The sequence below is a fragment of the Erythrolamprus reginae genome, chromosome 9, assembly GCF_031021105.1.
Source record: "Erythrolamprus reginae isolate rEryReg1 chromosome 9, rEryReg1.hap1, whole genome shotgun sequence".
Lineage (NCBI taxonomy): Eukaryota > Metazoa > Chordata > Lepidosauria > Squamata > Dipsadidae > Erythrolamprus > Erythrolamprus reginae.
The window spans coordinates 57,874,919-57,891,197 of record NC_091958.1 but is presented as its reverse complement, the minus strand read 5'-3'; the positions used below and the strand labels follow the sequence as shown (position 1 = coordinate 57,891,197).

Below are 16,279 nucleotides of genomic sequence, written 5' to 3'. Positions count from 1 at the left end.
CTCGCGTGACCCCAGGAGGCGGCCCCACGCAGGCGCAGAACCTCCCGCGGGTGCGCAGTTTCACCCGGCCGCGGCCTTCTCCCAGCCCGCCTCTAGTCGGCTGTCGTTCCCGCTTCGCCGGGCAGAAACGTCCCGGCATCGCTAGCCTGATGGTCCTAACCGGGAGCCGAGGAAGACCTCTGAACTCGCCCGGAGCCGCAGCCTGCCGACTGCCAAAGGCAGCCGCCCTCGGGGGGAACCTGCGAAAGCGGCCGCCGGAATTGCTGCGCCTCGAAAGCGGCCGCGCCCCTTGGGCCTCAGTCGGCACCGTTCGCGGGTCCGGGCAGGCGGCTGCTTCCCAAAGGCGATGGGGACCGAGCGGCGACCCCCCCCCCCCCCTCTGCTGCCAAGCCGATGCCTCCCGCTCGGATTGATATGTGCACAGATGGAGAGAGCGTCGCCCTTTAAAACGAGATCTTATCAAGCGATGTGTGTGATTTCTGTGAAACCTCAAGGGTCCAAGAAGCAGCCGAGGCCCAGAACGCACCTTCTCCTTAACCAGGAAAGTCGTCTATTGATGACGTCATACACTTTTAAAGAGGGGACCTTTGCTAGAGAATGCACTCTCTTCCAAGTGGGCCTATGCTCATCATAAAATATTCCTAATCATAATTTGTCAGCTAACTAAAAAGATATTTCGGTGAACATTTTCTTTAATCAAATTTGGATTTACTATTCAACTCCTTTTATAGAGAATGCTAGAGATTGCAAGTTTTAAAGCAGAAAAATGGGCTCGGGTTTTCCACATAAAAAGACTGACAAGAAGGCTTACAAAATGTGACTTAGCTCTCCTTTTGCCATTTTTACGTAACTATCCACTCCTTTTGTTTGGGGGACAGGGAAAAAGAAATTACCCAAATAAATTAATTGGCCAAAAAAAAACCCCACAATCCTACCTTCCTCTGTAGTTAAAAATCATACCAAGTCAACAGTAGGAAGAAAAAGGCTCTTGCGCATTCAAAAGCTGGAACTGTACATCTTCTGGCCAATCCACCCCTGCAACAGTGTTAATTCCCCATTGTTTATGTCCACACCATCAGTTGTCTCCTAAAAAATACAATCTCTCTTCTTTCTCTAATAAATATAGAATTCCCACACACACAGTCCCAAAACAACGGGCTCTCTTTCTTAGGCTTCCACAAGGCACGGAAAAGATGGAAGTGCTGGAGCGGAGCGTTTAGCGAATGGGCCGGTATGGAAATGCCATGCCTGGCATGAAGGCCTGCACAGGATGAGCAGGGAGAGCGGCGTGGGCAGGGTATCCAAGCGGAGGGGTATGGATGGGGGGGTAAAATCCTGGGGGCAGAGCAGCATGGGCTGGCGGTTGGACCGGACCCGAAATCACCAGCTGGAGCAAGCTGCAGAGGAAGGAGAAGAGTCGTGCCTCAGTGGTGGATGGGTTAACATGCTCCCCCCGCCCCGCTTCCGTAAAGTATGCCACACGTCCTTACTTGTTATGTGGCAGCCCAGAGCACACTGTCCTTAGATTCTCTGAAAGCAGAGGACAAAATAATTAGCATAAGGTGGTCCATCTGCTGTATTGCAACTGCCCCGTATTTATTTATTTATTTATTTGATTTGTATGCCGCCCCTCTCCGGAGACTCGGAGCGGCTCACAACAACAATTACCTGAGAGGAGGCTGAAGGAACATAAAGGAAATTAGAAGCAGCAGAGACAGAGATGTTCTCATTTGCCCCCCTTTTCCCTCTTTTCAAAAGCACACCCTGGGCTTGACCATTCACACACTCACCTCTTGTCCAGAGCAGCACTCCGGAGGCCATGGCCACCTGCAAGACCTGGGCCAGCCGGTCCAGTGCCATCTCGATCTCCTTGGCCGCGTAGACAGGGTTCAGCTGGTCAGAGAGAAGACGGACGTCCTCCACCAGGGAAGCCATTTGCTCCCCAGTCACCAGCCCAAGGCGTCCGTACAGGTTCTTCTCGGTCAAGTGCCCCTGAAGCAGCATCAGCACCTGAAGGATGCTGAGGTGCAGCTTGGAGTATAGCAGGTGGCAGTCCCTCTCAAAGCTGTCGGGCAAGTCCATCTTCCCGCCAAGAGCCCCATTGGAGGCAGGCGGCTTCCGCCTCTTGTAAGCCAACGGGGCTTTCACACACCAGCAGATCAGGCCACAGAGGGGGGTGAGCTCCAGAAAGCCAATGGGGGGGCTTGTTACAATTGGTGTGTTCAGAAAGGTGATCAGGATCAACCGGGGGTCTTCGTAGATCCAGGAGACGACCATCTCCAGCAAATCGGGGGAAGGGATGAGGTCATCTGGAAAAGGGAAGTAAAAAGTGCAATGTGTGGAGATAGCCGATCGACACGTGGCTAAGGTAACATGTGCAGGGACACTTGGGCGTAAAATTGGGATTTTTTAAACCTTACCTTTATCACCGTCACTCAAGACGGTGAACATAACCAATGCTCCTCCCATTTTCTACACAACCAGAATCTTGTGATGTGGGTTGGACTGAGAGAGCGTGACCCAGCTGGCTTTCATGCCCCAGGGAGAGGCCTAGGACTCCCCGTCTCCTGGTCTCTAGACCAGTATCTGAACTATTAAACCACAAGCTGTTCTAGAACTGGACGTTAGCTTATTCCAGATGCCGCTGTGCCATTGTCTGTCACAGTGTTTCAACAATAGCCACATTGACTTCGCTACAACTGGTGAGAACCTCTGTCAACCATTTCACTGTGAAGCACCCAAGGCAGCTAACAATGCAGAAAGGTTGATGGGGACGGAAGCAAAAGGGACCCAAACACTTGGATAGGCCAGAAGCGCCTGCCTGCCCACTCAGCCAGAGGGTGGGGGCACACAAGCGCTCATTGGGGCAACTGGGGTCCCCAGAAGCAGCCCTGGGGACATGGCCCTGCCCAGGAATCTTGGAAGAAGGGCCCCGTGGCTGGGTGGGCAAGCGGGCAGGCCGAGGGCTACCTGAGGACAGGTCGTACAGCAGGGCGACGGCGGTGATGAACTGGCAGCAGAATCGCGGGCTGGCGCTGAAGATGTGCTGCAGGGTCTGCACAGAGCCCGGCCCCAGGCTGCAGTAGTCGTCCACTAGCGCCCGCGCCAGCCTCACGCAGTAGACGGCCGGGGTGCGCTGCACGAGAGGACCAGGCCCGGGTCAGGGTGAGGCCGCCTGGGCCCGCCACCTGCCCGCCCACCGCCTCCCAGGCCGCACCTGGAGCCAGGAGGCCACGCACTCGAGCACTGGCACCCGCCCGACGGCCACGGCCACGGAGACCAGCTTGCCCAGCAGCGCCATGCGGCTGTCGTCCGCCTTGTTGCCCTGCGGGGCGAAGAGCGCCGAGAAGACCACCTGCCTCACCGCCTCCTTGCTCTGCTCCTGGAAGTAGCCGCACAGCGTCTCCAGCAGCTGCAGCTCCTGCACTGCCGACAGCCTCTGCGGGCACGGGGGAGGGGTGTCAGGCGCGAACAGCCCCCCCCCCCGCCCCACACCGAGCCCCCCCTCAGCGGACCCCCCCCGCCCACCTTGGGCTGCGCCCCGCCCCCGCGCTCCTGCGGCGCCTGGAAGACGAACTCCTCCAGCAGCTCCACCGGGCCCGCCTCGCCGCCCGGCATGGCCGCCGCGCTCTGCAGCTGCCCGCTGACCACCACGTCCAGGTGGTAGAGCGCCTCTTTGGCGGCGCTCAGCGCGTCCCGGCGGAGCAGCGCGTGGCGGACCTCGCTCATGGCCGACCCCGCCGCCGCCGCGCACGACGGAAGCCCAGGCGGGCCAAAAAGGGCGGAGCTCCGCAGCGCCCCCTGCCGGCAGCGCCTCCCGCCCACCCCGCTCGCCTGGCTGCGCGGTTGAGAGGGGGGGCGGGGGGCGCGGAGAGGGAGGGGGAGGGCAGCGCGCCCGCCGGGAAGGAAGGCAGACGCACGCGCACGCGCGACGCCCCCCCCGCGGGCCCCTTGGGCAGCTGCCACCCTGAGCTGGGAAGGCGGCAGGTGCGCCTCAAGGCTCCGCTCTCCCGGGTGGCGGCGCAGCTGGCGGTCCTCCCGCGGCCCCCTCCGCTCCTCCCGGCAAGCCCCGCCCCCCGATGCCCCCACCCCCCCCAGGCGGAGGGTCCCGGGTCTTCCAGGCGGCGAGGAAAGGTCCCGCCCCCCCCATTCCCCCGGCGGCTGGACCGATGCCCGAGTGCCGGCCGTGGCCAAGGACGAGCATGGCCCGTGCCAACTCCTGGCCAGATAAGAAGCCGGGCAAACAGCCGCCAAGGCCCCGGCCCCCCTACTTAAGGGAGTCGGGATATCTGCTGCCCCGCTCACCGGACCGCACCTGTGCAGGTAAGCGGCAGCGCTGTCCCCCCCACCCACCCCTGGGACACTTTCCGGGGCTGAGAGCTTTCTGATCCTCAGAGTTGGGCTGGACAGCAAAGGGGGAAGAGGGTCGTCCCACTAAGGCAACACTTTTATTTATTTATTTCATTTATTAATTAAATTTGTATTTGTAAATTTGTATGCTGCCCAACCCCTGAAGGACCCTGGACGCTTTGCAACAACTAAAAAGCAACATGGAAACAATTGAAACCCAATTCATGCAGCCGTGCGCTCTTACAGTGCCCGGATTTAAAGGTGCATCAATTAACCATGGCCCCCAGGCCGGCCGGCAGAGCCAAGTCTTTGAGGCTTTCCAGAAAGCCAGTAGGGTGGGGGCAGTACAGATGTCAGGAGGTAGCCGGTTCCAGAGAGCCGGTGCCACCACAGAGAAGGCTCTTCCCCCGCCAACTGACACTGCTCGGCCGGCAGGACCTGGGAGGGGGCCACCCCTGTGAGCTCTTATCGGTGTCGCTGGGTCCCTGCCTCCTGATCCCACCGAGAGAGCCGGGGGAGGGGGGCGTAGTGATGAAGGTGCTGGCGAGTTTGGCCTTCGGTGCCTCCACAGGTTGGTGCCTTTGTCCCCAGTTCTGGCCTGTCTTTCCAGGCCTTCCCCGGCTGCCTCTCTGCCACACCAGCCCGCAAGGAAGATTGGCCTGAACACTTGGACACAGGGGCGTGGCCTCCAGAGATTCCCAGCCACAGGACAGCCGTCCATCCAAAATTTCCCAGCCTGCTTTCAGCCCCTCCGCTGCCTGGCTGAGGTGCTTGCGAGGGCCGAGCCCCAGGGCATCCAGCTCGGTCAGCCAATCCAGCGAAAGCCTCCCAAATTCCCCTCCGACCATCCTCAGCAGGGGCGGTGAGGCCCCCTCCCCTGCCCCACACATAGGTTTCCAAACCCCAACGAAGTGCAACTTATTTATTTATTCAATTTTTATGCCCCCCTTCTCCTTAAACTCAGGGCGGCTTACAACATGTTAGCAATAGTGCTTCTTAACAGAGCCCCCAGCCACTGGCCCCCACAATACGGGTCCTCAATGATCCTCAACTTGCAATGACTCCGTGGCATTTGTGGACACCTGAAGTTGCGCACTGTGGCAGATGCCCCCTTTGTAAGTCCAAAAGCGAATCAAGCAAATTCCCCTTGACGTTATTTGACTGACAGCCGAGCACACCTGCTCCAGAGGTTCACGACACGACAAGCATCGGGCCAGGCCCGTTGTCCTTCTCGCCCTGTTTGGATAACGTCCCCTAGACGCCTCTCGGCTGCCCTGAAGTGAGGGGGCAGAGAGCGCAGGGGCCTCAGTGCCGCCCCCTCCATGGCCCCTTCTCTCCTCCAGGACACAGCCATGAGGACCCTCCTGCTGGCACTCCTGGGGGCGGCTCCCTTCTTGCAGCTCACCTGCCCCTTGAGAATCGGCGCTTTCAACATCAGGGCTTTTGGGGACAAAAAACTCTCCAACCAGACCGTCTCCAGCTCCATTGTCCGAGTGAGTCCCTCTCACTGCACGGGGCAGACCCGCCTCCTACAGCCTGCCCCACCCCCCGTCCTCACGTGCCCCCCCCACAGGGCCCAGCAGCGGCCTTCCTTGGGCGGAGGTCCCGGCTGACCCAGAGCTCGCCTGCCCTCACCCAGCCAGATTGCCCTCCCTCCCCCTGCTGACCCAGAGCTGCAGGTCCTCCATTGCTGCAGACAGACGGGTCCCCCTGCTTTGTCCCTCCAGATACTGACTGCCTACGACCTTGCCCTGATCCAGGAAGTCCGAGACGCTGACCTGAGTGCGGTCAAGAAGCTGATGCAGCTACTCAATGGGTGAGTGTCACAGCTGCTGGGGGGGGCAGAGAACACCCACCCACACAGAGGCCCAAGCCCAGGATAGGACGGCAAAGTCCTGGCAAACACTTTTTCCTGGTGGGTGGATTTTTCCTTTGCTGGAGCCTCGACAGCAGGCTTGGTGGAAACGATTTTCCTCCACCAGGGCATCGCCAGATCCCTTCGGCTATTTGGTCAGCAAACCTCTGGGGCGCAACAGCTATAAGGAGCGGTACCTCTTCATTTACAGGTGAGGCTTCAGGTAGGGCCCAGGTGGGAACCTCTCCTGGGCATCTGCCAATCTGCTCCTGCCGGTCAGTTCCTGGATCTCAGCAATTCTCCTTTTGCTCACAATTCTGTGCATCTCTCTCTCTCTCTCTCTCACACACACACACACACACACACACAGCAGGCCTTGGCTCTTGTGGCTTTGTTTTGTATAGACTAAGAGTTTTTCTGCTTTGTTGGAAAGATGGGAGGTCAGTCCCTCCCCTCCCTTTCCCCCCTGCCCCTCCAGCTTCCAAGAGGGGAGGGCCTTCTTTAGCAGTGGGGCGGGGCAGGAGCCACTGGAGGGGCTGAGAATGGGGGCTGCTGTTCTCTCGGTCCAGGCAGCAGAGGGTCTCACCAGTGGAGAGCTACCATTACGATGACGGCTGTGAGCCCTGCGGCAACGACACCTTCAGCAGGGAGCCCTTCATCGCTAAGTTTGCTGTCCGTCATGCGGGTGAGTGGCCCTGCGGGACTTCTGGGGGGGGGGGCCACAGCTCAGTGCAGCCAGGAGCAGACGCAGCCCTGCCCGAAAAACAGGCGGGAGGGGCAGCCCCCCAGGAGTTCACAAGAAGCCCCATGCCAAGGGAAGCCTTTAGGCTGGGAGGGGGGTGTGCCACCTTCCCTGTTTGCCCCCCTGCCCCCTCCAGCAGTGGAAGAGCTGGTCCTGGTGCCCCTGCACTCAGCCCCCAGAGCCGCAGTGGCCGAGATCGACGCGCTCTACGACGTCTACCAGGATGTGAAAGGCAGGTGGGGGCCCACAGTAAGCGCCTCCCCCTCCTCCTCCAGCACAAGGGGGGGGCTGCGGGCGGGGCCAGGGGGGCCCACCCTCCATAGCCGCCTCTTCCCCTGGCAGGATGCCCTCCTCCTGGGAGACTTCAATGCTGGCTGTACGTACGTCCATGAGGCGGACTGGCCCTCCATCCGCCTGCGCTCCAGCCCGGACTTCCAGTGGCTCATCCCAGACACGGTGGACACCACGGTGACCCACACCATCTGTGCCTACGACAGGTGGGGGCATGGGGCAGAGGGGGAGGTGGGGGGCAACCTTCCTCCCTAAGGCAGCGGCTGCCTTCAGCACTCGCCGGCTGGCCACGGAGGGGACTGGCCAGGCTCATCCCCAGCCGATCCCACTCCGAGGCCTCCCTGGAGCCTGTTCTCACTTGGGCAGGTGCCCCCACGGCCCCCCTCCCGCCCCACGCTTTCCCCGCCCCCCAGCTCCCCTTGCAAGGCTCCCGGCTCCTCCTGAGCCCCCCTAACGGTGTCCGGCTGCAGGATTGTGGCCGTGGGCTCCAAGCTGCGAGAGAGCATCCAGCCTGCAACCTCCAAAGTGGACAACTTCCAGAAGACCCTGATGCTGAGCTCCCAGGATGTGAGTGGGTGGAAGGGGGGGGGGCTGAACATCTGGCAGGGGTCAGGACAGGAGGGGGTCTGACCCAGTCCTGGACCGCCCTGGGCCCCTCCGGCCCTTCCCGTGGGCTGAGGCTGTTTGAGGCCAGGGGACGAGAGCTGCTTTTGGGGCAGGAGCCTGGGCTCTGCCGCAGCCTCCTGCGTTCTCCACCCCAAATCCTGGTGCTGGCTGACCCAGAAATTTGGCCCCTGCTCTGACCCGTGTTTGCCCTTGGCAGGCCCTGGCAATAAGTGACCATTTCCCAGTGGAGGTGACCCTGAGGTCCAGCTGAGCCCTCCAGCTCCAGGCCAGTGCAGAGAAGCGGCTCCGGTTCCCCCCGAGCCCAGCACGGCTCCCTTCACGGGCCCAGAGACGGCTGAGCCCCTCGTTCTACACAGCGGAAGCTTCAACAATAAAAACCATTTGCTGCCTCCAGATGTTTTTATGGATTTGATGAGCGACGGCAAACTGCCAAGTTAGAAACATTCACAGAACAAATGGGCCCCTGGAGAACCGAATAGCTCCCGGCTGCCAGAACGGTGCTTTTCCCTGGGCAACAACCCACCCCCCCCCCAGGCATCCAGGGGTGGAATTGAGCAGGTTCTGGGAAAAGTGGGGATTTGGAGTAGTTTGGAGAAGCAGCACACGGCCCCCTTGGCTGGCCCCAGAGTGGGGGGGGGGGGGGTTGCAGCATCCTTACCCTGCCATGCCCACAGAACAGGTGGGGGAAATCTCTGAACTCCACCCCTTGCAGCCAGAGACGCTGCAGGCCCCTCTGGCCCCAGGAACTCTGCAGACACAGGCGGTGCAGCCTCTCACCATCCCTGGGACATGTACATGTGTGTGTCCCCCCCGTCCCTCCCCTGGAAGGGTGCCAGGAGGTGCCCTAGCCCTTCAGCCGTTCCACCCGCTGAGCAGAGGGGCTACCAGTGCTGGTCGTGGCTGCCCTGGCTGCTCCCCACATCTCCTCGCCCCCAGCCAGCCCCTCGAGGGTCTTGGCCTGGCTCCCCTGCCTCGGGGGAGGGGGAAATCCCAGGGTTGCCGTGGGCCAATCGCAGGGGCCAAAGCCTGCAGCCCGCACGGGGTCCGGAGATTGCCAACCATCCGGCCTTGCAACAAGCAGAGGGCTTTCCCAAGGCATCCTGTTGAGCAGCCAGTTGTGCCACAGCAGTTGTGAAAGAGGGCCGGCCCTTCCCAGCTGCCCCCACCCGGCCAGTCTACCCTCCCCCTCAGGTAGCCAGCACCCGGCCGGCCTCTTCTGGGCTTGTGCGGCAGGCAGGCCAATGGGCCCACGCAGCAGGGGAGGCCGTCATGCGTTCTGGATAAGTTACAACTGAGTGCCTGCAATGCAAGGACCACCCACCCCGGCTGGGTCTGCACGAGACCCCAAGCGCAAAGCAGCTCCCCCAGCCTGGCTGCCAAGCATCGCCCGGATTCCCCTGGGCCCGACTCCTAGGAACTGGGGAGGGGCTTGGTCCCCAGAGTTGCCACCCCTGCTTCGGATGAGGGCCCTTGTCCCTGCCTGGGAGGAGCAAGTGGGGGCTCCCCCCTCCCACCCCCGGCTTCTGGCCCCATGGAAGGGGCCTCCCCTTTGCCTTCCAAGGCTGCCCTGCATATACATACATACATACATACATACATACATACATACATTTATTTATTGGATTTGTACGCCGCCCCTCTCCGGAGACTCGGGGCGGCTAACAGCAAAACAGTGTACAATAGTAATTTGGTATTAGAAATGATTAAAAATCTATTAATATAAAAACCAAACATACATACATACACACCATGCATAGAATTGTAAAGGCCTAGGGGGAAAGAGGATCTCAATTCCCCCATGCCTGGCGGCAGAGGTGGGTTTTAAGTTGTTTACGAAAGGCAAGGAGGGTGGGAGCAGTTCTAATCTCTGGGGGGAGTTGGTTCCAGAGGGCCGGGGCCGCCACAGAGAAGGCTCTTCCCCTTTGCTCTGCGCTCCCACCCTAGCCGGCTTCTTGGCACTCCTCCGGCTCAGCATGTCTTCCACATTCCATTCTAAAAGTGGGAGGACGTGTCAACCCAATTTTAAAATCTTGAGTGACGGTTTGCTCTCTAATTGAGAAGTCACGGGACAGGCCCAGGACGGACTCGGCCCTTCGGTTCAGGGGCAGCGAGTCTCCAGCTGAACCCCAAATGGAAAAGGTTCTGGGCAAACCTGCATGTTTAGCAAGTCGGACCTGTTGACCCTCCAAGAGCTGCGCAAGGGCTGTGTGGGTAGGGAGGAAGCGCAGCTCCTGCGCAACAGCTCCTGTGGCTTCGATGAGCCAAGGGCTGCCGGGGCTTCCAGGGTGGAGTCAGCAGCCCTCGCCGCATCCTCTCCACCCCCACCGGGGCAGGGCCCTTGCATCACCGCAGCCAGGGGGTAGGGCGGGGGGGGAGGCACCTCTCCCCTGAACACCCAGCACAGTTCCAGACGGAGGGAGAAGGCCGGAGGGAGTCGAGGCTCTGCCAAGCCACCTGTGAAGCTCTACTCAAGGTAGGCACCTTCTCCGTGGAGGCTGCTGGCGGCCCCCGGCCCTGCGCTTGGCTGGGGGGGGCATTTGTCACTCCTTGCTTGCTCCCTCTTCTTTGGGGGGCCCTTCAAGGGGAGGAGCGGCTGCTTCGATTGGGTCAAGGCTTCTGGACCAACCCTTGGAGCAGGTTGGCAACAGGCAGCAGCTGGGGGGGAGGGACTAACCCTCTGGTCCCCCCAATTCCTAGCTCTGCCCCAGAAGCCCCCCACTGTAGGGAAGCCCCCCACAGGCCACGCTGCAGTCTAGCCACAAGGAAGCAAAGCCATGCCGGCAGGAGGGGCTCAGCCGGCCGCTTCCACCAGGTGTCATGGGTGGGGGAGGGCAGAGCACAGCTGCCCCAAAGGAACTGGGGAACGGAAGCGGGTGGGGGGGTGTTCATTCTTGAGTACGCTTCCTTTGTTATGTCACCGAACTGGTTGGTTTGGCATTTCTTGTGAGTAATAAATACGCTCAGTCAGATGACATCAGGCCCAATTCAACCCAATCGGCTGGAGGCCAGAGATGCTGTCTGGAGAGCAGAGCGGACGGTCCTGGCAGGCCATGAAGCCCCCGGGACAGCCGCAGGCTCACCACTGCCATGAGTTGTCCAAGATTCACCCCCCCGTTCTGGGGACATTCAGGGGGGCCAAGCGCTGGTCCCGTCTGGCCCAAAGGAGAGGGGGGGGGTTGGCCCTTGCCTCTCACAGGCTGCGTGGGGGGAAACGGACGGAGCAACAGACAGCCGCTCCGCCTTGACCCCACTGCCCTTTCCTCCCCTCCAGGCATCGGCATGAGAAGAGCCGCTCTCCTCGCTGCGGTGGCCTTGGTGCTCCGGGCAGCATCAGCCCTGAAAATCTGCACTTTCAACATCCGGAGTTTTGGAGACACCAAACTGTCGGACGAGAGCATCTCCAAAACCATTGTGAAGGTGAGGGCAGGAAACGGTTAGTGGTCAGCGGGCAGGCCGGCTCAGCAGCAGAGGCAGGTGACTCGCCCATAACCATTGGGCACCAAAGCCCAGAGCGGGAGCGTTCCTGCTCACAGGCATTGGGGCTGAGAACCATGCTAGGGAGGGGGGGTCCCCCTTTGGGGTCTTCCGCCCACCCTGTGCCAGCAGCCAGCCCCGCCCTTCACACCCAATCTGCGCTGGCCCCTTCCAGATCCTGTCCCGCTACAACCTGGTCCTGGTGCAAGAGGTGAGGGATGCTGACCTCAGCGCAGTCCAGGAACTGCTGGAGCGGCTCAACAGGTAATGAAGCCCCTCGGAGGGAGACTGGGCTGTGGGCGAGTGGGGCTGATTTTACCCCTTGCCAAATGCACACCGGGGGCGGGGAGGGGGAGATGGCGCGAACCTGGTTTACGCAGCAAGAACCAGACAGGAGGAACCCTGGGCCGGTCGCGGTCCCATCATCCCTTCCGGGCTTGGAGAAAACAGCTGATGGTCTGAAAGGTCCAGCCTGAGATTGGGGGGTGGGGGTGGCAGGTTGCCCTGTTCAGACCACAATCCCGGGGTTCTTCTCTCGCAGGGCCTCCAAGCACTCTTACGACTACGTGGCCAGCGAATCGTTGGGCCGGGAGAACTACAAAGAGATGTACCTCTTCCTGTACAGGTGGGACTGGCAGGTGGCCTTCTCAGGGGGCCAGTCATTGGATGGGGGGTGCAGGCAAAGAGCCGCCTCTCTGCCCTTCCTCCTCCCTTCACTGCCCTCCCGGCTTCCCTCCCAGGACAAAGAGCTTCTCCCTCGTGGACCAGCACCAGTACCCCAACCCCGACAGCACCTTCAGCAGGCCTCCATTCATCGTGAAGGTGGCGGCTGCTGGCTCAAGTGAGTGGAGGCAAAGGCCGGGCCAGGCCCACGCCAGACCAAGGGCAGCCCAAGCCAGGAAACCAGAGGGATCAAGGCAGGCAGGCAGGCAGGCAGGCGGCCAGAGGTCCAAGGCAGCCCCTCCCCAAAGCAGCCCCTCCTATCCCCCTCCCCGGGGGACGGCCGTGCCACCGACCTGCTTCTCTTGCAGGGAATGAGCTGGTGCTGGTTCCCCTTCACACCCCACCCACTGAGGCTGTGGCGGAAATCGATGCGCTTTACGACGTCTACCTGGAGATCATTGACAAGTGGCAGACGGACGTAAGCAGCCGGGGCCCTCGCCAGGGGAGCCACTTTCCCCAGAAGCGCAGGGAGGACGCCAGGGGGCGGGGCCTCCGTGGGGCAAGCAAAGGAGACCCATGGCGACTGCAGGGCTGGGCAAGGGCGGGAGGAGGGCTGACCCGAGGGGCCACCCAGAGAGGCAGGTCCAGCCGGCCTTCCCCATAACCTGTTGCTTGGCAGAACATCATGTTCCTGGGGGATTTCAATGCCGACTGCAGCTACGTGGGCAAGAAGGACTGGAGCTCCATCCGCCTGCGCACCAGCCAGGTTTTCCACTGGCTCATCTCAGACGACATGGACACCACTGTGGGCAACTCCGACTGTGCCTACGACAGGTGAGGGGGCGGCACCCTTCGCAAAGGCTGAAGGCCACAGCTCTCTGGGCCCCGGAGACCTCGAACAAAGGGGCCCCTCCCCACGGAAAGCTCCCCTCCACTGGCCTCCCCCCCTTTGTGCTTCCAGGATTGTTGTGAGTGGCTCAAAACTCAGGAAGTGGATCGTGCCCAGGTCCGCCAAGGTGTTTGACTTCCCGAAGGCCTTCAAGCTGACTCAGGAGGAGGTAGACATTCATCCTGGAAAGCCCTGAAAGTCCACCCACCATTCTAACTTAAGGCCCAGGAAGATGCCAATCAAAAATATTCCCTCCCGTGTACTTCAGACCCCAGGCGGAAGACAGGACATGGGCCCCCGTAAAAGGATGCCGGGGATTGGATCACGCTGACCCTGGTGGGGTGGGTGGGGGGCACAAAGGCTCTTTCGGCACCTCTACCCAATGTGGACCCCTCAATTCAGGGACAGAGCCGGCCCCTGGGTGTAGTCCCATGTCCCGAGTCCCACAAGCAGCCCCCCAACTGATTTCAGCTCTGCTCCCCCTCCCTTCCGTGCGCGTCGCCCCCACCTCGGGACTTCCCCAGGGGCAGCTTGGCCACTCAGGGCCAGACACACCAGGGGCTCCAAGCGGCTGGGCAGTCCAGCTACGAAGGCTGAGCTCGGGGGTGGAGGTGGGTGGGCTCTGCCCACTGCCCCAGCCATCGAAGGGCCGCCCTGACCACTCCCTCTTTCTCCTTACCGCAGGCTCTGGCTGTTAGCGATCACTTCCCCGTGGAGGTGGAGCTGACCTCCCCCTGAAGCTCTCCTGATGCCCGGCTACGAGGGAGGGGATGCGGGGCTTCTTGCCAGCTCCGGATTCCTGCTGGGCCTCGTGTTGCCTGGGACCTTAAAGGCTTCTTTGAAATTTTCGAGCTGGAAATGCGCTTGGACTTCCTACACAACTGCTCCAACTTGAGTGGCAGCCGCTACCTCCAATAAGAGTCCATCTTTCCAACCCTTTCCCCCTCCCCCGCCTCCCCTTCCCTTCTAGCCCCTGCTAAGCCAGAGCCAAGCGAAAGACGTGGGAAAGGCGGCTCTCCCTCCAACTGGACAGGCCTTGTCCCAATGGGGAGGAAGGCTGCGGTGGCTACAAAGGTCTTTGGAGAACTCAGCTTAACCTACCTCATGTAATAACGGGTTGTGCAACTGTGCCTACAGCTTTGGGATAAACTGTCTGATAAAAGAATTCTATCTCAGCAACAGAATCCAGTTCCGTTCTTTAGCGGGCAGAGCCGTCCATTCGGTTCTGGGCAGGGCGTCCAGGAGAGTCTCCCCTGATAAGCTTTAAACGCCACCCAAGCCCCCCTCCCAGGTCCTGCAGCGGACGAGAGCAATCCCCTTCCAAAGGGCCAGACACCCCCCCCAATGGAGCCGCTCAACCCCAAAGGAGAAATCAACCCCGAGATCTGGATTCCCCAGTCAAAGAACCACGCATAAAAACTGGGGGAGTTTCCAGCAGTGACCATCGGCACCATTTTATTCACACCACCAGACAACCCATTGCCCCTGCAGCTGCAGTCGCCCAGTGCACAAAGGGCCCAGCTAGGCAAGGCGGCCCAGGCGAAGGCCACTCAGGCAGCCGTGGCAGCCTCCCTTGCCTGGCAAAGAGGCTCCGCGAGACCCACCCGCCACAAAGCCAACAGTCTCTGCTGAAAGGGTTTATTGACAACCGGCATCCCGCCTGGTTCTTAGGAGGACCAAAAGGAGCCCCGGGGGCTCAGCTGCCGCCCTGCAACCACTTCTAACCAGTCAAGCCACCAGCTGAGTTCTGCGGTCCAGCCTCCAGCGACACACTAGGCAAAGGCCACTGAAGCCGGACATGGCACGTCCCGTCTGCCGAGGACAGAGCGGGGCAACCACGAGGCTGCCAAGGGGGTTGGGGGGGGGGGGTCCTCAAGCTCTGCCCAGAGGAAAGGCTCACTCCCACCCCCGGCCCTCAGGCCTTCTTCTGTTTCAGCATCTCCATATACTTCTGGAGAGACTTCTGGATCGCATCCCTGGAAACAAAGCGCACAAAGTCCTGGATGTCCGCCTCGCGGTGCATCAGCAGGTGGTCCAGAGTGGGCTTCCGTAGGGCGGCTTTGGAGAGCTGCCGGGCGTGATCTGGGCACAAGGAGGGAAGAGGAACTGATGGGGGGGGTCCCTGGGGCCATGAGGCTCCCCCTGGGCACAAGCGGGGAGCGGGCTGGCCTCCAGGAGGAAACGGGGCCCGGGCGTCCCACCTGGAATGGCCAGCCACTGGGCCAGCACTTCGGCAGCTCTGGCTTGCATCTTCTCCTCGGGCACCAGCTCGTCCACCAGGCCGATTCTGAGGGCTTCTTGTGGGGAAAACAGGAGTCCCAGCTGGAGAGCCCGCTCACTGGCCCTGTGGCCCACAGTGTTCAGCAGCGTGTCTTTGAACCTGGGTGCAAAAGAGACTTTCAGACAGGCCACTGGGGCCAAACTGCAGCTGGGCTTGGCAAGAGCAGGGAAAGCGCTGGACGTTTGCACGGCTTCCTCCAGCCCTCACCAAAAAGGGGCCACTATGCCCAGTCTGGTCTCATTCAGACCGATGGAGTACTTCGGATTGTCGGCCATGATCCGGTAGTCACACGCCAAGGCCATCAGGCAGCCGCCCGCGGGGCTCGAACCCTGCGAGGAACAGAGCAGCCGTCGGGGGCGGGGCGGGGGGCTCGGAAGGGAGCAGGAAGGCCGCCAGGGAGAAGCAGCGCCCAGGCAGCAGCCGCGAAACCCTCGGCCAGGAGCCCAGGAGAGGCCCGCTGCGGCCGGGGGAAGGGGCGGGGCGGGGGGCGGCTCACGTTGATGGCGGCCACGGTGGCCAGGCGGCTGCCGTAGAGGAGGATCCAGAGCTGCTGCACGGCCCTCCAGAACTCGGCCAGGCGCTCCTCGCTGCGCCCGTACATCTCCGTGATGTCCAGCCCGGCCGAGAAGATCCCGGGCACGGCCTGCGGGGAAGGCGCCACGGTCTCTCCCGCGCTCTCGGCCGCCCCGCCCGACCCCGCCTAGCCCCCTCCCTTCCCTTCCCGCCCGGCCTACCGAGGTGAGGACGAGTCCCCGACAGGCCCGGGCATCCTCCAGCTTCTGCAGCGCCAGGCCGAGCTCGGTCAGCAGCGGCAGGCTCAGCCCGTTCACCGGCGGCTGCTTCAGCCGCACCAGCGCCAGGCCTGCCGGGAAAGGCGCGTCACTCAGAGTCCGGCGCAGCCCCGGCCCGCCTCGCCCCCCGCCCGCCCGGCCACCCACCCGCGCGCTCCTCCACCAGCACCGCGCCGGCCCCGCTCATCCGCCGCCTCGACCCCGCGGGGAAGGCCAGGCGGGTCAGCGGGCGCCGGAGGCCCCCACCAGGCCCGCCCGCCAGCCGCCCCATCGCTGCTGCCGCCGCCATCTTGCCCGGAGCCCAGCCCCCTCACTG

General features: G+C 61.7%; 3 protein-coding genes across 9 annotated transcripts; 1 reads left to right on the top strand and 2 right to left on the bottom strand.

Annotated features, from left to right (window-relative positions):
* Window positions 1–674: 674 nt before the first annotated feature.
* INTS15 (integrator complex subunit 15) lies at window positions 675–3,822 on the bottom strand. Of its 2 annotated transcripts, none has more exons than XM_070761542.1 (6): window positions 3,529–3,822; window positions 3,218–3,439; window positions 2,971–3,136; window positions 1,791–2,309; window positions 1,491–1,530; window positions 675–1,397 (listed from the first exon to the last, which is right to left on the bottom strand). In XM_070761542.1, the coding sequence occupies exons 1-6, from the start codon at window positions 3,727–3,729 to the stop codon at window positions 1,217–1,219; spliced, it is 1,329 nt and encodes a 442-aa protein (XP_070617643.1). In that variant the 5' UTR covers window positions 3,730–3,822; the 3' UTR covers window positions 675–1,216. The 2 variants fall into 2 exon arrangements, with proteins under 2 accessions (XP_070617643.1, XP_070617644.1); XM_070761543.1 differs by having other exon boundaries at window positions 3,218–3,382; window positions 3,529–3,761.
* Window positions 3,823–3,971: 149 nt separating this feature from the next.
* Window positions 3,972–14,070, top strand: LOC139172417 (deoxyribonuclease-1-like). 6 transcript variants are annotated; one of them, XM_070761547.1, is made up of 9 exons: window positions 4,236–4,323; window positions 5,694–5,843; window positions 6,078–6,166; window positions 6,333–6,416; window positions 6,775–6,890; window positions 7,084–7,196; window positions 7,290–7,444; window positions 7,709–7,805; window positions 8,062–8,254. In XM_070761547.1, exons 2-9 carry the CDS (start codon window positions 5,703–5,705, stop codon window positions 8,113–8,115), a joined length of 849 nt encoding a protein of 282 aa, XP_070617648.1. In that variant the 5' UTR covers window positions 4,236–4,323; window positions 5,694–5,702; the 3' UTR covers window positions 8,116–8,254. The 6 variants fall into 6 exon arrangements, with proteins under 6 accessions (XP_070617650.1, XP_070617648.1, XP_070617646.1 ...); XM_070761548.1 differs by lacking the exons at window positions 4,236–4,323; window positions 5,694–5,843; window positions 6,078–6,166; ... (4 more) ...; window positions 7,709–7,805; window positions 8,062–8,254 and adding exons at window positions 10,267–10,338; window positions 11,137–11,282; window positions 11,515–11,603; ... (4 more) ...; window positions 12,964–13,060; window positions 13,576–14,070; XM_070761549.1 differs by lacking the exon at window positions 5,694–5,843 and having other exon boundaries at window positions 3,972–4,323.
* Window positions 14,071–14,316: 246 nt separating this feature from the next.
* On the bottom strand, window positions 14,317–16,266 carry ECI1 (enoyl-CoA delta isomerase 1). The gene is made up of 6 exons (XM_070761523.1): window positions 16,111–16,266; window positions 15,907–16,034; window positions 15,669–15,815; window positions 15,380–15,501; window positions 15,093–15,271; window positions 14,317–14,973 (listed from the first exon to the last, which is right to left on the bottom strand). The coding sequence occupies exons 1-6, from the start codon at window positions 16,250–16,252 to the stop codon at window positions 14,807–14,809; spliced, it is 885 nt and encodes a 294-aa protein (XP_070617624.1). The 5' UTR covers window positions 16,253–16,266; the 3' UTR covers window positions 14,317–14,806.
* Window positions 16,267–16,279: the final 13 nt, after the last annotated feature.

Bases quoted from the DNA above. Each gene is read 5' to 3' on its own strand.
- INTS15 (XM_070761542.1), bottom strand. From the start codon at position 3,729: ATGAGCGAGGTCCGCCACGCGCTGCTCCGCCGGGACGCGCTGAGCGCC. The intron at 3,440-3,528 runs GTGGGCGGGGGG...CCGTGCCCGCAG, and splicing joins GGGGCGGGGCGCAGCCCAAG to AGGCTGTCGGCAGTGCAGGA. The intron at 1,531-1,790 runs GTGAGTGTGTGA...CTCTGCTTTCAG, and splicing joins AGTGCTGCTCTGGACAAGAG to AGAATCTAAGGACAGTGTGC.
- ECI1 (XM_070761523.1), bottom strand. From the start codon at position 16,252: ATGGCGGCGGCAGCAGCGATGGGGCGGCTGGCGGGCGGGCCTGGTGGG. The intron at 15,816-15,906 runs GTAGGCCGGGCG...CCTTCCCCGCAG, and splicing joins GGGGACTCGTCCTCACCTCG to GCCGTGCCCGGGATCTTCTC. The intron at 15,502-15,668 runs GTGAGCCGCCCC...TGTTCCTCGCAG, and splicing joins CCACCGTGGCCGCCATCAAC to GGTTCGAGCCCCGCGGGCGG.
- LOC139172417 (XM_070761544.1), top strand. From the start codon at position 10,953: ATGAGTTGTCCAAGATTCACCCCCCCGTTCTGGGGACATTCAGGGGGG. The intron at 11,965-12,079 runs GTGGGACTGGCA...CTTCCCTCCCAG, and splicing joins ATGTACCTCTTCCTGTACAG to GACAAAGAGCTTCTCCCTCG. The intron at 12,837-12,963 runs GTGAGGGGGCGG...TTGTGCTTCCAG, and splicing joins TCCGACTGTGCCTACGACAG to GATTGTTGTGAGTGGCTCAA.